The sequence below is a fragment of the Crotalus tigris genome, unplaced genomic scaffold (assembly GCF_016545835.1).
Source record: "Crotalus tigris isolate CLP2741 ecotype Arizona unplaced genomic scaffold, ASM1654583v1 scf7180000017694.5664430, whole genome shotgun sequence".
In the NCBI taxonomy this organism is placed as follows: domain Eukaryota; kingdom Metazoa; phylum Chordata; class Lepidosauria; order Squamata; family Viperidae; genus Crotalus; species Crotalus tigris.
Genome location: NW_024096572.1, coordinates 411,784 through 425,103, shown reverse-complemented (window position 1 = coordinate 425,103; position 13,320 = coordinate 411,784). Strand labels below are relative to the sequence as shown.

Here is a 13,320-nt window from a genome sequence, read left to right as displayed (position 1 = left end):
AAAACATGCAGCAAGTTAGGGGACATTTAAGAAAGATGGCTGCCCTTTCTCCCCTTCCAGGTTCATTACATAAGTATCAAAGCTGTAACTATCTGTCAGCATTTTGGATGAACTCAGCAATGTTTACTTTAGCTGAAATACTCATGTTTGCAACATAATTTAGCAACAGAGGAAGTGATGATCATGTGCTGAGCTTTTTCATGGGGGAGTGATGTTTGTACATGAATTCAGAGCAACTCCAAGATCAAATGTGTTTGTTTGAAGCAGTTAAAAATTAACCATCTGTTCCTCTGCTGTGAGAAATGCAAAAATATATGTACGTTCAAACATAATGCAGAATTTTCCACAAGGGGAAACAAAGGAATGGTTAGGATGTTTATTTTAAAAAATTAAAATTTTAAAAAGAAAGGTATTACATATCTGCTGAATTTACATACTCTAATATCACAGCAATTTTTTACAGTTCAATTTAGTTAATATATCTGCATTTGAAAAAACAAATCTGATCCTTTTTTCTACATAGGCTCAAATATTATGAAATCGGCACAGATAATTTGATAAGAAAATAATTTAATATTTATGTTTTTTCCAGAACTTGATATTTATTGAATTCACAGGGGTAGGAGCTGACAAGCATAGTGGAAGAAAATATTATATCAACATACAAAAGTAAATATATTTGTTTATCTTGCTGATCATCCACGCTTTACCAGTAAAGATTGATATTGTAAACAAATTAGGTACACCTCAAAGTCACCACTTGATTCCCTGATAAGAGAATAAAAATTTGCAAAAATATATGAAAGTGAGAAATGCTTAGAGCTTGATACCAGCTGCACAAACTCTTTTCATGGCTTTAAGGGGACCTAAATATACAACATAAACTGATAAAACATATAAACAGTGTAATAGAAATTAGTGGAAGTGATCATAAAATTCTATCTCCTTCCACACCATGACAGATGAATGGGATTTTGGGATTGTGCTTGAAGCTCTTTCATTTTTTTTCTTTATGGGGAGAGTGAATAAATGGGAAAATTTAGCATGGAATCTAGGCTTAAAATTTCAAATCAACTATCTTGCAGGATCCTTGGTGCTCTGTGAGCTTGGTTGTTTTCTTGTAGAAGTTTCATTATCAATCCGGGCAACATCATCAGTGGTAGTGGGGAGTATGGTTTGTTCTCATTTTATATACTAGTATCAGTGTTGATGGGAGTGGTCTTGGTGGTTCCTTGATTGGTCTGTTGTTTACTGTTAGCTAGTTTGTCTGAGTATTTTGAATGTCTGAGCGTTACTGTTAGCTAGTTTGTCTGAGTGTTTTGAATGTCTGAGTGTTATTGTTAGCTTGTTTGTCTACTCAAACAAGCTAACAATAAACAGACCAATCAAGGCACCACTAAGATCACTCCCATCAACACTGCTAGGTTAAGCCACTAATATATAAAATGAGAGCAAACCGTACTCCCTACTATCACTGATGTTGTTACGTAGTTTAGTAATGAAACATCTTCAAGATAACAGTCAAGCTCAGAGAGTGCTAAGGACCCAGCAGTTCAGTCCTGAGCTATAAATATTCTCTTCTTTCGAGACAACTATCCTTTAGTTGCTGGTCAAAATGAGAGATACTCATATTGCAATCCTAACTTTGTTGTCACACAAAGGCAAAAAAAAAAATAATAATAAATAATAAAAAAAATGAAGATAGGAAGCTGACTCTTATCAGCTTAGATCCTTGATCCACAGTGCTCTGTAATGCAGATAATTGACTGGTTGATGCTTTCAGGAGTTTTTTTTTTCCCCCCATCTGGCTCCTTTAAAAAAATGAAAGGATCTGGCTATCTATTTATATTTCCCACTATTTCTTTGAATTCACCTTTCACCTTTCCCATCTGATCCACCACACCAGAACACAACTAAAGAAACCATAGATGTAGCTGGTAGGAATTGTGTTGTGTTGTTTCTGCAGCCTATCTTCAGATTACAGTATATGACTAGGTAAGTATAGATTTCAAGATGCAGGCGTCCTTGTTCCCTAGTATGTCTTTAATAATAATTAAGCATGTATCTGTTATGCTGTATAGAATTAGAGGGATTAATCACTTGTCATCTTTCAGGACCCCTTGATCATTGGCTTCTGCCAATTATTAAAAAAAAATGGTGGATACAGCAACCTTTCTCGAGCTCAAAAGGGCAATGGAAGAAGAGTAGAGATGAAGATAAAGTTTCACATTTCCATCTAGTGTTCTCTGTTCAGTTCATTAATTTCATGAAATACCACAACTTCTTGAAAGAAAGAACCTTGCTATTTCACTATAAATCCCAAATCTTAATTCCAATGATGGAATTATTTGAATTATGGTAAATTGGAATTATAATTAAACATAATATTCCTGTTTAGAGCCAACTGTAGCATTCTTGCTTAGAGCAGACTGTGAGTTTTAGGGTCTGGTCTTGATCATAATAAATCTTACATGGAGTAATTTAAACTTCACCCTTCCCTAGCTCTGGAGCCCTCTAATGATTTGTGAGCACCTAATTAAATAGCAAATACAAAGCATTGTCTGTGACCAGTGCAGATCTTTAGAGAGCTAAAACAACTTGACCTCAGGGCTCAGCTTGGTTAATAGAGGTCTTTGCATGGAGGCTATCCCTGTTAGGACGATCTCTTTCCTGTGCCAGGGGATTTGAATGCACTTCTGACCTTTTCAACTTGTTGTGTTGGTATCTGGCCAAACAGTTTAGCCCATCTTTGTTGCTCATTACTTAAAACTTCAGAAAAGACAGATCCAGTAGTGTACATTGTTTCTGAGCAAATGGTCCTTTTGAATTTCTCTCTCTGCCATTAACACCCTGCTCTTGAATATATTAAATATTCAGCTCTGGAAAAAAAATAACTACCTCCCTATATTGGTGTTGTTATGTATTTGTGATATTTAAAACCACACATCACTAATACTCAATTCATTTTTGTAGCTGTCTTTCAAATAGACATTTTTCATGATCACAACTATATAAAAAAAGAAAATGTAACTTTGACATGGAGTGAGTATATAGTCCTTGGGTCTACCTTCTTTGAGAACTATTAGACCTGCCCCACCTGATCTTTAATATTGTTAGGTTCTTTTAATTAAAAATAAATCAATGAGAAACTGCAATGACACATCCCTGCCATTAAGTCATCATATATGTAACAAGATTGTTTCTCAAATCAGCTATTGAAATGGAGGTACTTGCCTTCTTTCATACTGCACAAGAGGGTTGGAACTATTCTTGGTTTACTGGGATAGTAACTGTGTCACATATCTGTGTCATGTTTGAGCCTTCTACTGTATTACTTGGAAGGATCTGAGTGTAAGCATTTGGTAAGTCTCCATACAGTATTCATTTTGGGAGGTTGTTATCTGGCCTTCTGATGCCTCCAATGGATTGAACAGTAAGGGTTGTAACTGTAAGTAAACTTTCCTCAAAAATGCTTCATAGGAGAACATAAAAGGATCCACCTGATGCAACATCCTATTTCCCAGTGGCCAATGTGATGATCACAACAAGCCCCTGACAGAAGATGGAGACAATAGTTACCTTGTATTGATGTTCCCTAGCAATTGCTATTGAGAATCAAGATGTCTGTGAGCTGAATGGTACCAAATAGCCATTGAGATTAATGACCACTGGTCTAATACCGTGTTTCCCTGAAAATAAGCCCGGATCTTACTTTTTTTTTGCCTCCAAAAGAGGCACCAGGTCTTATTTTCAGGGGATGTCTTATCCTTGGCACCGATAGCCCCACCCAACAGGTCCACTTCTTCTGGAGCCAAAAGAGCAGCTTCATTCTGCAGATGCGTTCCGGCTTGCATTTTGCAGTCAGACCTTTCCAGAAGGCCTAGGCAGCTGAGTACCGAGCTATGGATTCAATCCATAGCTTGGTCCGTGGCTGCAGAGGCCTTGCAGAACCGAGCTATGGATTGAAAGGCCTCTGACTACGAAATGCAGGCCTGGCTGCAGAAGACGCTGCAGAAGAAGTGGGCCAGCAAGGAGAGGCCTGGCTACCAGGTAAGTGGGTGCGGGGTGTGTGGGGCAGATCTACCCGCCCCACCCCTCCCCTAGCTTGATTTTTAAGTGTGTACTTTGCCCCAAAACTAGGGCTTATTTTTGGGGTAGGGCTTATATTAAGCCTATCCCCAAAATCAAGCTAGGGCTTATTTTCAGGGTAGGCCTTACTTTTGGGGAAAAGGGTAGTTGGCAATGAAGAAAGGTAGGACATTTGTTATATTCATGTTTTACAGAAATATCAACTTAATCTTTATTATAATAGCATATACATGCCTATAATCTTGTATAACACAATTACCAATTTCTTTTCTGTGGGGTTCAGAAATATACATTTTTATTTTTTAAAAATAACTAGAATATCTTATAAAGTATACACACTATACTCTCACAGACCACAGAAAATACATTGTCAGATACTTTCTAGGCCACCTGCAAAAAAAAAATTATTTATTTCATTGTCTTAGGAAAAGGGGATAAACTTGACTCACATAGAATCCAGACCTTCCCGGCTGAATAAAGATGAATATGAATTTTTCATTAATTTGGAGAGCAAGAATATTTCTGCCCTTCCAGATATCATCAAGACCTTGAGAGATGACATCAGAGCAAATGTTCATGAACTTTCACGTGAAAAGAGGAAGGATGCAGGTAAGAAAAAAAGGTTTCAACCTAACAAATTTTTGTACAAGGGAGCTTTTGCTGTTTTTTACCAAGGGATGTTCAAGAATTTCAGTTGGCTTGCATTTGTAAGGTCTGCCAGCCTGATCCACATTTTTCAAACAAAGAAATGATGGACACATTTTTGCTTTTAATCTTTTGTGATATTCCTTTGTGATATCCTGAAATGTGCATACTGCATATAAATATAAGTTAAAAGGCATATTATGCTGAGTTATTTAGAAAAATGTTTTAGTTATTCAAATATTACATTCTGTCCTGCCTTCTGATACAGCAACCAAATAAAACAGATTCATGAATGACTGCAAGCAAGACTGACATAGCCTCAAACTAGGTCAATTGTCCTGAGTGTTATCTCCAATTATACTTATTTTTTTATTGGCCTGGGCATAGTTATTTTATCTGGACAACTTATTTCATGCCACATTCATAAGAAGATAACATAAAAATTCAAAGATTTTTATAACTTCTTAATTCTAATAGGAATAAATCAAAGAATTAGAACAAGACTACATTCATGCACATACTTATATATCTATGACTTACCTGCATTCAGTATATAGAATCTAGAAGAAAATATAGTCAGGGGAACTTACATGTTTAGTAAACATTTGTTTCATGTACATTCATCCAAATCTTCTGATCATGGTTTCTTCAAATGGCAGGTGCGATCCTAATAGGATTTCAGAAAAGATTGGTTTAAAATGCTTTAGGTCTGCTGTGTCTTTTTCCTTCCTGGGAGCAACATGAAAGGGGAATAGTATCTTCTTGAAATGAATCCTGATAATCTTCTTATCCTCTCTTTTGTGTCCTACCCATGACATTGTAAAGGGAAAAAAGGAAAGGAACATGACAGGCAAAATGTTATGGCTTGTCAGGGAGCCACAATAACTTAAAATTGAAAGTTTAATTACTTTTGGAGGCTAAAGGAATATCTTGATTCTTCTCTCTTTATCATAATTCTGCCATAAAGAATAAGGAAGGAAAGAAATAAGGGGGAAGGTTCTACTTGGAGGCAATTATGCAACTCATCTTAGTAAGAACCATTGAAACATGTTAGTTATATGTTCAAATAAATCTGGTTAAGATGGATCATTGTGGGCTGGTTGATATAATGATTTTTTTTAAAAAAAACAGGATATGCTACCCATATCTCATGGGATCTGTGATCCACTTTTCTGCAGCCCTTGAACTCACGGTGGCACAATCTACCCAACTATTGAGTTTTATTTATTTGTTGATTTTATAGGTTATCCTGATCTATTGGATGGGTTGTGTCAGATACATGGTTGCACTTTTTGAAATCCCTGCCCCCCCTCCCACACACATATAGAAAAATAGATGCATTAAGCCTCCGATTTTATGGAAACTATCCTATGAAGTCTGAAAACACAAAAAAGAGGCAAAAAGTATGCCAACCCCATCTGCTCCATCCTTAGGTCACTTGTAGTCCCTGGAGGTTAGGATTAGTATTTAGGAAATACTAACAAATGTCTGTGTATACATAAACAGATCATCACCAGACTACACAGAAGTCTAAAGCCCTGATTTAGTACATAGTAATATTACAGTCAAAGCTGAGCTTTATACAAATAATATATTTTAAAAGGTGCAGTGGGGTTGGCAGTCCAGAAGGAATATTTTTTCTGTTTCTAAGCCTTGTGTACCATAACAAAAAACTTCAAATCCACAGAGTAAGACCATTCAAATGATTTGCTTATAGCCAACCTGATCAATATGTTTCCAGATCTAAAGATCTGTTGTATATATAGGTATCTGTAAACACATTCTACTAGATTTGTACATATCTCTTCCCCCCCACCCCCAGTCTACATTCGTAAATGTATAATCAGAGACTAAATTAAAAGAAAAACCACATATTTGTGCAACTGGTATGATTGATAAAGAGAAGGGACAAAAGAGATTATAAAAAAATAAAAGCACGCAATAAGCACACACACATACCAGTAAATAGCCAGGTCTGAACTACTTTATCCCAATTGGCTTCTGATGGTAACACAACAACTGCACAATAGCTGGGCAGATGGTGAGATACGTACAGTCTTGATGACAAATTGATAGTGATGGATAGGGTATCCTGCCCATCACTAAGAGCAGGATCATTAATCTTAGGAATATCACAGAGCAGTTAACATTTATTTGTGATACATTTTCCTCAATCACACAGCATGGAAGGCTTTCCCACCCACCCTGCTTTTAAGAGAACCATTTGTTTATACATCAGAAGGCTCTAGTATAAGTCTCTAGAGTTTATATCTCTGTTATGATCAGAATTCTTATACCCACATTTAACATTTGAGTCAAGGCTTAAATTCACACTTTGGCTGAGTTTGTGTAACACTCTGCAGTGAGATTGAGATAGACCTGAGCGAATAGTACTTCTGTGTGCTGTAAGAATTTAGCCATTAACAGCAGAAAGGAGATTTTATCTTACTGTAATACAAAACAAAGCCCCAACCTCAAATATGAATTGCCCCATCTAATAGTTTTTTGATATTAAACAAGCTTCGGGGCTCTGCAAAACCCCAGAGGCAGTTTTAGAAAACTAAAATGATAAAGAGACTGAAAAAAGACAGAAGAAAGCTGTGCATCAGACAGACCCTTCTACATTAAAGGGATATTTATTTATTTACATTTATTATAGTTACCCTCTGATGAAAAGGACTTTTGTGGTTTGCCAGGTTAACTGCATTTTGTTGCAACAGTGCCCATAATAACTTCTCAAAATCCTAAATTTGGCAACTGGCCCCAAAAGCTTCAGGATATCTATAGTGAATTATGGTTTTGATCACAGGGTTCTGGGGTAATTGTATAATTGATAATCAAACTGCACTAAAGGTTCAAATGAATTGTCATGAAGACACAATGTAGTGCTTTCAGTATGCTTAGATTCCTTGGAGTCCTGAGCGAAATAATTAAATATGATTCAGTTTCAGTGAGAAAATAGAAATAATTTATTACAGTTTGGAGACAAGTTGGAAGCTGAGGGTCTGTAGAAGCCTTGTTAGCTTGGGGGCCTGGGGCTGACCAGAACAGTTGGCCATGTTTAAAGAAGGCTCCAACCTGAGCTGAAAATGGCAATAAATATTGAAGTCCTGTCATTGACCCCCTCCCCAAAATGGGCAAAGTTCTGGAGAATCTCTGAATCTCTTTGGTTTCCTTACTCTCATATAAATAGCTGATTAGCATCCCATTAAGCATCTGACCTCTAGCAAATTGGTCACCACTTGGGTGTCCCCAGCAGGACCATAAAATGCTGCTATTCCTCCTGCATACAAATCAATATTTATTACTAAACAACTTGCGTGGGCCCTACAGAAGTCCATGGAGTGTCAGTGTGGCAACTGCTTGTGCTGGCCATTCATTAACAGCCTCAGAAAAAGAAATATCTCAGCATGTTCTAAAAAGCAGTCCTTCACATGTTTATATGGGATGAAATAATATAAATTAATTTGGGATTAGTTCTGTATGTGTGTGTGTGTGTGTGTGTGTGTGTGTGTGTGTGTATGCATTATATATATGTGTGTGTGTATATATATATTCTGAGGTTTTCGCAGGTGTTTGTATGTAGGTCTTTGGTTATTCAGGTTTTCTCCCGCGTCAAATTGGAAGTGTCTTGGCGACGTTTCAACGAAGTCTCATTTGTCATCTTCAGGCTGGTGTTTTCGGCTTCGTGCTCCTATATATATGCATTAAAATTGCCCTGCGGGTGTTATATTTTATCTCTTTCATAATTTTGACTCAAAATTATGGCAAGTAGGTGGACAGTCCCTGCAGGGTTTTTTGGTATAACATTTCAGAAGCAGCTTGGCACTGTCTTCTTCTAAGGAATGACCAGCCCACCGATGGTTTCATGTCTAGGGCAGGACTAGAACTCCCTCTCCCCTGGTTTCTAGTCTGTTGCATTAACCACTACATCCAACTGGCTCCCATCTTCCATGTATGTTGCACTTTAAACCCAATCATTCCAAATCAGCAAATGTTCTTATTATTGTACAATGACAATGAAGGAGCTACAATTTAACATATCTAGGAAGAATCAGGATGAGGAAAGCTGATGGACAGACCCACATAAATGCACATATACACATCCTCATTTTCTATAATACACTTTCAAGGTAGAATCAGAATAATAAAGCTAAGTATGAAAATAAACAGCTACAGTGGAGGTGAGGACACTATTCCAGTGAAAGGTTAAAAATGTATTCAAATAACATTATTAAAATGCTAAACATTTAAGAGGGGGGAGTTGTATGTCCTAGGTTTCATCTTAGGTCCAGTACTCTTCAACATCTTCATAAATGACTTAGATGAGGGAATATAAGGGGAACTCATCAAATTTGCAGATGACACTAAACTGGCAGGAGTAGCCAACACCCCAGAAGACCGACTAAGGATCCAAAAAGATCTTGACAAACTTGAACAATGCACCCTATCCAACAAAATGAGTTTCAATGTGGAGAAAAGCAGTTTTACATTTAGGCGGGAAAAATCAAAGGTACAAGTACAGATTGCACGAGACCTGGCTTAAAAACAATAACTGTGAGAGGGACCTTCAAGTCCTAGTGGATGATCACTTGACTATGAGCCAACAGCAACCAAAAAAGCTAATACAAAAAAGCTAGTATTCCAGTATCTGAGGGGCTGCCACAAGGAAGAGGGAAGGATGAGAAACAATGACTGGAAACTGATCAAAGGGAGAACCAACCTGGAATTAAGGAGAAACTTCCTGACAGTGAGGACAATCAACCAGTGGAACAGCTTGCCTCCAGAAATCATGGGCGCTCCATCATTGGAGATTTTTAAGAAGAGACTAGAGTCTAGACAATCACCTGTTTGAGATGGTATAGGTTCTATTCTATTCTATTCTATTCTATTCTATTCTATTCTATTCTATTCTATTCTATCTAATGCATAGGAATGATTGGAAAGGTCTAAATAAGGATATTTGTAAGGTATATGCAACCCACTTTTTGCACATTGGTTCTGATTGGACAAGCTCCTGAAGGATTAGAACATCATTACCAGCCTGGATGTCTATAAGCTAGTGCCTTGAAATTAGAGTTATTGGGAAATAAATAACAAAGCACAATACTGTGCTCGCTGTTATGAGCTTTCCGTAGGCATTTTTTTGTCTGTTGTAGGAAACAATGCTGCTGCTTGGAGTCTTTTGGTCTGACTAACCAGACTGCTTTTTACTGAGAGAACCATGCCAGTGATATCTGCAAGGGTAGCCAAATGTTGAATACTCTTTATTCTCAATAGGGTTCTGAACGTTATTCAACTTTAAATTTAATATGTTATGCAAAACAAAGGAATTTAAAACTTTCTGAAAATGCCCTTTAACTTCTTTTGGGGGAATCTAGCCTCTTCTTATAACTTGTGCCTCTTCCTAGGATACATAAATTTAAGCAGGTCTTTCCCCCTCAAAGTCCTAAATAAGGTCCTTAGTCAATAAGTTGGTTACTTACATGTATATGATGCTACTATGTCACTATTAATTATAACATGCCAAGCAATGTGAGTAGGATTGCACGAATGCAATAAGTAAAAGAGAATTTTTAAAATGAAAGAAAGTTTTTTGATCTGTAGAATTTGAGTCAAGAAATTAGCTCTCAAGGTCCTGAACGGCTCAAGTTATGTAACTGTGGGTCTTACAAGCATCCAGTTTCATAAGAGAAACCTCAGTATTTGAGAGAGTTACTGTGCATGAGGATCATAACAGACATGGATCCAACTGGGTGTCTTGCTTCAATTATTTTGTTAAAAATCTCCAGGGCACAATTGTTTCTCCAAAGAGTTTGGATGTCCTTTAAAAAGAGATTTTCATGCACAAATATGCTCAAAGCTATAATATTTGCTACTGCTGCCATCTAGTGGCTCAAAAAACAACAACCCAGTAATGTTTATTTAAATCCTGACTAAGTCTCATAAGAAAGTCCTGATTTCTGCAAATCAAAAGAAATAAAATAGACCAATGTGAAAAATGAACACAGCTCAGAGACGATAAGGGAGATGTTTTATGTTTCTCCCTAAGATCCTGGTTCAGTAATCACACCAAATATTCAAAGCACAGCACAAAATGGATATTATATATGCAAAATAGACTGTTGTTCACTTTAATATTCTGTAATGTATATGAAATACAACTAAAGTTTTGGAGAGACGTGAATAGAAAATGAAAATGAAAAAATGGAAATGGAAAACATGAATACAAGTCTATCAAGAGGTCATTGCCAAGGAGAAAAAAATGGATGCATTTCAATATATTTTAATCTTTTTTAGTGGTCCAATTAGTAAGAGTTCTATGCTCACACCTTTCTTTTACACCAATCATTTTATTCAGACAGGCCTTATTGGTTTGTTTACAATAGTTGCTTACTTCTTGCATAATATAAACTGGAAAAATAGTGGCTTAGAAAATGGCCTCCAATATATTCATCTGTGTTTTTTCCAATTATTTGGGCAAGCCACTGAGCTCTTTCTCAGCCACCAGGGCAAAATTTACTGAACAAAACTAGCAGTTCCACTCTTTAACCCAATGTTATACAGTAAATGATCTATTATTTATGTTTCAGTGTAAAGGTCAAGTGAATATTGAATAAAGTAATAGGAGTAACTTAATATTCCTTACCCTGTTATGAAGTGTCAGGGAACTAATCACAACTGGTGTTTCTTTTCTGCTTTTTAGTGCCATGGTTCCCAAGATCTATTCAAGAACTGGACAGATTTGCCAATCAGATCCTCAGCTATGGAGCAGAACTGGATGCTGATCATCCTGTAAGAAAGGATAATATCTGTTAAAGACAAAAAAAATCTTTACCCAGTCATTTAAAAAAATAATCTGTTTCTAATCTCATATACAATTTTACATTTTAAAATGTAAATATCACTCAGATTGTACCATTCCAGAATTGAGAATTTTGGTAGTTGAGCCGAAAGCAACATTTTGAGGGCACCAGGATGGTTGCCATAGATAAACAAAAATCTGTATTATGACCTTCATTTGTGGTTTTTGGTATAAAGCTCCATCTTTGTGAAGTTAGGGGCATATTTAAAAGAAACAGTCAGAATCATACAAGTAGGGAATGTCTTATAATCCAAATGGCGCAGATGAAAATGTGCATAGATAATTTAAACAAAAAATCTATCCATTTCCAAGAATGTATGATTTTTTACAATTTGGTAGATCTGTCATCGATCCCTAACACAGTGAGATACAATAATTACAACTTTCAGAATTACTTATTATGCAGTGTCACAATTTAAAAGAAATCTCGGTAAAAAAATATCCACGTTGGAGGAGGAAAGTTCTATTGTAGCTCAACAGTGCCATCTAGTGTTTGTGAGATTGAGAAACATCACAAAAACTTTGGTTTTGTTTTTTTTTTTAACATGTGAATTCAGAGTTATTAAGAGTAGTGGATCTAGTTTTTGTGTATCTGATTAGTTAGATACCAGAATTTATGCTATCACTTCATTGGGTGAAAACAATGAGGGGCATTTTTAATTGACTTGAGGCTCCTATAATTAAGTGATGTTAATTAAGCTCTGAATGCAGGAAATATTTTAATGGGAGATCAAATAAGCTCCCTTTACAGCAAAGTATCTTGCATATTGTTTGGAAATACTCAGTAGACAACAAGCAACACATAGAGTTGTTATATCTCCTTGAAAGATGTGATATCTTCTTTATTTTGCCTTTTTTTCTTCTCCATTTTAACTCTTCCTCTAAATAATTCCTTTTTTAAAATTCTAAACATTTGGTTCCAGTGTTTTTTAGAGTTTTGATAAATTATGTATTTTGGCATTCTAGTAAAAATCCAAAATAAAGAGAGAGAGGTGGGGGGGGGCAGACAGAGGGAGAGATATGGGGGGATTTAAAGCAACAATCAGCTTGTGGTGATAGTAACATTTTTTGGGTGCTAGGAGGGGACCTTTCTCTACTAATCACTAGTAGAAAAAGACAGACAGAGAGGGAGAGGTTCACAATACAATACACTGTTGTGTAGCAAATACAGTTTTGGATGAATTACCACATAATTGCTTACCACTGATCAGGAAAACAACATTCTGTATCCTTCTGATGTCAGAAGATGTAGCCTAGCCAGTAATTATCACTATTAATTTAACTGAAGCTGGGTACTTGTAAATAAATTATACAGAGTGCAGCAAAAAATACTGCTATTACACTAATTGAGGAAGAGTGATTTTTCTTTCACTAGCTCACTAGTTTAATCTAAAATGAATGATGCACCCCATATAATTATTTGGCACACACAATATTTGGTCGAGTCCTAGAACAAAATAAGGTGAATGGGGGGTCATTGTACTGAAGAACAAGTGAATAATATTATAGATACAGAAGCACAGTAACCAAAAGCAAGATGAAATTATTAACAAAAGATAATGCATCCAAATGAAAGACTCATCTCAATTCCAACTGCTAGAAACAGTTCATCAGTGGCCTTTTTCTTGTAGGGTTTGCTGTTGGTTTTGTTTGGAATGGGGAAACAAAGGTATACTTAGATATTGCTTATAATAAGTCAAACTGGAAATATTATCTGAAAT

The 13,320-nt window shown here is 36.2% G+C and overlaps 1 protein-coding gene across 1 annotated transcript in view; it reads left to right on the top strand.

Moving 5' to 3' along the window:
* The window catches only part of PAH (phenylalanine hydroxylase), a 39,179-nt gene that overhangs the window by 9,208 nt on the left and 16,651 nt on the right, over window positions 1–13,320 (top strand). Inside the window, exons 3-4 of the mRNA XM_039338189.1 lie at window positions 4,515–4,698; window positions 11,441–11,529. Coding sequence (XP_039194123.1) covers window positions 4,515–4,698; window positions 11,441–11,529 — 273 coding nt within the window. The remainder of the gene's footprint in view (window positions 1–4,514; window positions 4,699–11,440; window positions 11,530–13,320) is intronic.